The 5,536-nt window shown below is 30.4% G+C and overlaps 1 protein-coding gene across 1 annotated transcript; it reads right to left on the reverse strand.

The window, feature by feature from the left end:
• Window positions 1-3,148: 3,148 nt before the first annotated feature.
• Window positions 3,149-4,760, reverse strand: LOC110657297 (probable mannitol dehydrogenase). Its single transcript, XM_021814451.2, has 5 exons — window positions 4,633-4,760; window positions 4,412-4,525; window positions 3,805-4,318; window positions 3,572-3,725; window positions 3,149-3,485 (listed from the first exon to the last, which is right to left on the reverse strand). Exons 1-5 carry the CDS (start codon window positions 4,731-4,733, stop codon window positions 3,280-3,282), a joined length of 1,089 nt encoding a protein of 362 aa, XP_021670143.2. The 5' UTR covers window positions 4,734-4,760; the 3' UTR covers window positions 3,149-3,279.
• Between the last annotated feature and the right edge of the window lie 776 nt (window positions 4,761-5,536).

Consider the following 5,536-nt stretch of genomic DNA (forward strand, 5'->3'; position numbering starts at 1 on the left):
GTCTTTAAATTAATTTTTAAAAAATCGATGAAATTTATTGTCTCAAGAAAATCAAACTCGATTTAAAAATACAAAAAATTCCAATTCAATTTCCATAATTTTTAATAAAATAAAATATTATAATTTACATATAAAATAATTATTTAAAAATTTGGAGTGTTACAAGATCATTTACTCGAATTGCATAAAGTGTATTAGGTAAAATCTAGGAAAGATGGTGGAGTCACATTGGTTTTATTTAAGTGCCACCTCCTTAGTCAACATTTCCTAGACATGTAATTTATACAATGTTAATTGAATTGAGTCCACTGGCAAGTACCTTCTTGCCATAACACTACCACGGTATTAAGGATTTATGCCTTAAAGGCATAGATAGACAGGAGTCACCATCCGGATGATAACTGGGACATGTTCATTATTTCTTTTAAGAGACATCAATTTTCAATAAGGTCGTAGATAGCAACTTACTCCTTATAAAAGTTCCACAACTGTCATCACTATAGCCTAATGTCTAGGTTTGGGATTGTAGGTACACAAGAGAAAGGTGTTAGGTACCGCTTACTACTGGTCTAACCTTATTAATTCGAGTGCTAGTCATTCAGTAATGTTTCTAAAAGTCTTATTTATTATTTCTTCATTAAATCTCTTACCTAAGTTTGCAATTTCTAATCCTACATACAAAAACAATCCAAACAGGAGTTGTTATTTACAAACATTTTTCATACGCAAGTACTTTCTATCTATGGGATTACTAAATTAAATTAAGTGAAATTTACTGAATAACTAAAATTAATCTATTATTGTCAATTTAATTTACAAATAAATTCAATTTACAAACAACCTTAAACTTCTTTGTAACTATTTTATTCATGTACTAAGTTACCTTAAGCATAATTAAACTAATTAAATTATGTACATATGTAATTTATTATAATAAACACATCAAGGTCCCAAACAATTACGTCCTAAAAATATTTATTTCTGACATGTTAATTTATTTTATTTCTTATCAAATATTTAATTACATTTAATTTACATGCCAAAATTGGTTTTTTTATGCAAACAAGATTTAATTTTAATTTACCTAATATTTATTAAATTTCATGCACAAGTGGGTTAGAGATACAAATAAAATTGATTTTATTATTTACCAAGTAAATCCTATTATTGCTACACATCACATACAAAATTGTTATTTAAGAAAGTTTAAGGCGCATTTGTCTTTTAGTTGTTGTAGTTGCCATTGGAGCAAACTACCATTAAAGAAGGGTCTTCTCTTTTAGTATGACAAGTTTATCTTTGTCTTACTCTCTTGAAGTTCCATGCAAAGACCCTTTTTCGCACATACCTTAGGGCTATGTACCAATTTTATTTATAATATGAAATAAATTAATAATAAATTACATTGAAATTTAACAGTAATCCCCTAAGTTGTTTAGACTTATATTTGATTAAAACTACTTAATGGCCAAAAGTCTTCTAACTTAATCATAAAATTTAATAACATGATATCACATCATGCATGATATTAAAAATAGATCAAAATACAATTTAAGGCATGAAAACAAAAAATTATAAACCAACATAAAATTTTCATATTTGAGCAGATTTATAGTGTTTTTGTAATTGAATTTCTAAAATTAGTTAAATAAGTTCAAAAATTATACGAAAATTCTAGAAGTATGCCAAAACATCATATCAAAATAGAAAATTATTAATTAGTATAAAATCTCTATCAAACAATTTACAAAAATCATGGTTCATCACTGTTATGCATTAAATACAGATTTGTACTACTTTTTTTTTAAAACTAATGTATCTCACAAACCATAAAATATATTTATATGAAACTAATGGGAAAAATTAGAAAAGTTCTTGAATTTAATTTTAGACCCAAGAATTGCAAAAAAAAGATGAAAAACTAATGGAGATATGAACCTTGAAATTCGATTATACTGTAAATCATGATTTGCAGATACCCTAAATTTAGAGAATCATAACTTAATTTAATAGCTTTTTTCATGATTCTTAAGGTTAAAATTATTATAATGTCATGAATATTACAAATATAATTTTAATACAATTTTTACAGAAGCATAAATACATGAAAATTAATTAAAGCAAAGTGACAAAAATAAGAACATATGCAGAATTGTCATCACCCTCAAATTTATCGCATATACATGTAAATTATGAATAAACAACACTAAGTCAAGGCATATAAATGTAAAACAACTATAGTATGGCATGAATCTTGAACAAAAAGATATTAAAAACCCTCGTCTTGATTAAATCTAAAAAACTATTCTTGAACTAAAGAAAGAAAGAAAAGAAAATAGAGAGAAGGAAAAGAGAAATTTAGAGAGAGCTTTAAGAGCTAATCTCTTGGTGTGTTTCCTTCATCTCCCTAGTAGGGTATTTATAGAGTTCTGGGTATAGAATTGTGATAAAATTGAAAGACTTATCGATAGAGTTTATGAAGGGATAAAACAAAAGATAAAATAACAAAAAAGAATTTTAGTGAAAAAAAAAAGTGAGAGAACTAATTGGTGGGAGAGAGAAAGAAAGGGATCCTCTTGGTGGGAGAGAGTGTGAGAGAGGTTGTGTGGGAGAGGGAGAGTGAGGAAGGAAGAGGTTGTATGGAAGAGGGAGAGTGAGGAAGGAAGAGGTTGTATGGGATAAGTATATGAGGGAGAGAGATAAAGATAGAAATAAAATTTTCTTTAGTAAAAAATATTTTAAGTGAGCTGTTTATTTAATTAAAATCTCTATTTAGATTTTATTGGGCTCATAAAGCACAATTAGACTTAGTTAAGTTTTTTTAATAAAATAAATTCCCATCATTAAATTTAAACAAAATAAATTTTATTTAAATTTTATTTATCATTTTTTGCTCTTCAAAAATTTTTTCAGCAATCATGCCATATATATATTTATTTTATTTTTAATGTCCTTAAATATACCTCGCAGTCATATAATTTTTTTCATTATCGGGTTTTCACAACCTCAGCACACATGCCCATAAGGTCACAAAAATAGAGATATACACTTATAAATGATTTTTCTTTTTGAAATATGAAAAATAAATTTCATATGATTATTAATAACATTACATGATTTCTTTATAAAAAAAAACTACTACATAAATATTGAGTGCACTTAATAACTCATACTATTAATTTCATTAATCCAATTTACTACAAGTTCAATTTAGCACGCACTCCACTTCATAACATAAAGACCGTCAAAACCACAAACACATTTCGATGGGTATGTGAATTAAATACTAGATTTGATTGTATTGCCAATGTCAATGACAAATCGGTATCTAACATCAGCTTTCAGCATGCGCTCCATTGCAGTGTTCACATACTCCACTGGGATGACTTCAATATCTGATGTTATGCCGTGTGTGGCTGCAAAATCAACCATTTCTTGTGTCTCCTTCATTCCCCCAATGCAACTACCACCCACTGCCTTCCTCCCTGCACTCATTCAATTATTAAATATTAGTTTTTATTACGTAAATTATGAGTGAGAACTGAGTAGAGAGAAATCGTCAATTCATTACCAATTAACAAGGGAAAGGCAGGTAGCTCAAATGGCTTCTCTGGTGCACCAACCAAAATTAGTTTTCCATGGGACTTCAATAGACCAGTCAAAGGCAGAAGAGGGTGACTTGCAGACACTGTATCAATTATTCCGTCCATCGTACCCGTTGCAGCCTTTTAATAAAAGAAGCAATTTTTAATAAGAATGATATTAGAATAAGCAAAAGTCGATGTAAAGTATACAAGTTTATACCTGGATTTGATCTTGGTCACGGCTAACCAAAAATGAATCGGCACTAAGACGCTCAATAGCCTCCTGCTTCTTGTTAGGTGAGGTGCTGATCACAGTAACCTTGGCACCCATAGCCTTGGCAAATTTCACTGCCATGTGACCAAGCCCTCCAAGGCCAACTACGCCTATATGGAATCCAGGTTTGTCGAGTCCATAATATTTCAAGGGGCTATATACTGTGATCCCAGCACAAAGGAGAGGAGCAGTTGCATCAAGAGGCAGGCTATCTGGAATACGAACAACGAAGTGCTCATCAGCAACCATGATATCGGAGTAGCCGCCGTAAGTGATGGTTCCATCGTAGTACTTGGCAGAATAGGTGAGTATCATTTGAGAGCAATAATTTTCAAGATCGTTTGTGCAATTATCGCAGGAGTAGCATGATCCCACCATGCAGCCCACACCCACTTTATGTCCCACCTTGAATTTTTCCACCTTGCTCCCCACCTCTGTCACCACTCCCACAATCTCATGCCTGCATTTCCATGCCAATTCAGTGTACCAACTACACAGAAGCAGTATATTACTAATGATGTTACTCTAATATATATATTATCAACATATATACCCAGGAACGAGAGGGTAAGTGGAATTGCCCCATTCATTCTTGATCATGTGAAGGTCCGAGTGGCACATCCCACAATACAGGATCTTAAAAGAAACATCTTTCTCTCCTGTTGCTCTGTACAAACACATATTTCTATTAGAATCAAGAACTGCTTATAGTTTTTATTCTCAGGGCTTCAAGTTAAAAACATTTATGGAATATAAGAAGAAAAAGAATTGAACCTCCTGGAGAATTTGAAGGGAGAGAGGACTCCAGATTGGTCTCTAGCTGCCCATCCGAATGCCACTTTGAGATGCTCTTCCTCTGGCAATTTGTCTGCCATTTTCTACTTGACAAAATCTAAGGCCTGAATGTTTTGTTGATGGGTGAGAGGGATACCTGCCAGTCTATATATAGTGGCAGTTGGATCTTGGAAGTACTTGCTTAGCCTTGAGTGATATACGTATTAGGTAAGCTTTGGTTTTATCCTTGATGAGCCATAGTTACGTATTAGCTGACTAAAATGTGTGAGAGAAAGAAGAAAGGGAAAAAAATTTTCTACCTTATGGGTTCTCATTCACGTGGCCTTTGTCTTTAGATACATAAATCTTACCTTTTTAAAATTATTAAAAATAATTAAATTTTTATATCTAAAAAAATACTATTTTTTATTTATACTAATGTATATAATAATTTTCTATTTTTTTTTACTATTTACAATCTTCGAAATAGCATTTAATTCTCTTTATTTAACATTTAATAAATTAAAATTATATTATATTGTCATAATTCAAATTAGTTTGTTTATTTATAATTTAATGACATTTAAATAATAGATGTGATTTACAATTTATATTTTATTTACATCTGTTTATTGTAAAACCTAATTTTTTTCAAAATTAATTATAGAAATTTTAAAAATAAAATTTACTTTCCTTTATAGTTATAGTCTAGTCTATAAAGTAGCCAAGTGCATGTGTGAATTTAATTGGAAAAACAAAAGTTAATTTACTGTCTTCTTGACTTATTCCCTCTTGTGGATCATAGGAACATGGAGGTCCTAAGGCCGGAGGATGTATGATTCGTGGAAGTAATATCGACCACAACCCAAAAGGTTAAACTAGTTTATGTCTTCTTTTAAATAAA

The sequence above is a fragment of the Hevea brasiliensis genome, chromosome 10 (assembly GCF_030052815.1).
Source record: "Hevea brasiliensis isolate MT/VB/25A 57/8 chromosome 10, ASM3005281v1, whole genome shotgun sequence".
Classification (NCBI taxonomy): Eukaryota; Viridiplantae; Streptophyta; class Magnoliopsida; order Malpighiales; family Euphorbiaceae; genus Hevea; species Hevea brasiliensis.

Excerpts from the sequence above, each read along its gene's own strand:
- LOC110657297 (XM_021814451.2), bottom strand. The coding sequence starts at position 4,733 with ATGGCAGACAAATTGCCAGAGGAAGAGCATCTCAAAGTGGCATTCGGA. Across the intron at positions 4,319-4,411 it reads ACTTACCCTCTCGTTCCTGG|GCATGAGATTGTGGGAGTGG; the intron begins GTATATATGTTG and ends ATGGAAATGCAG. Across the intron at positions 3,726-3,804 it reads GTGACCAAGATCAAATCCAG|GCTGCAACGGGTACGATGGA; the intron begins GTATAAACTTGT and ends TTTTATTAAAAG.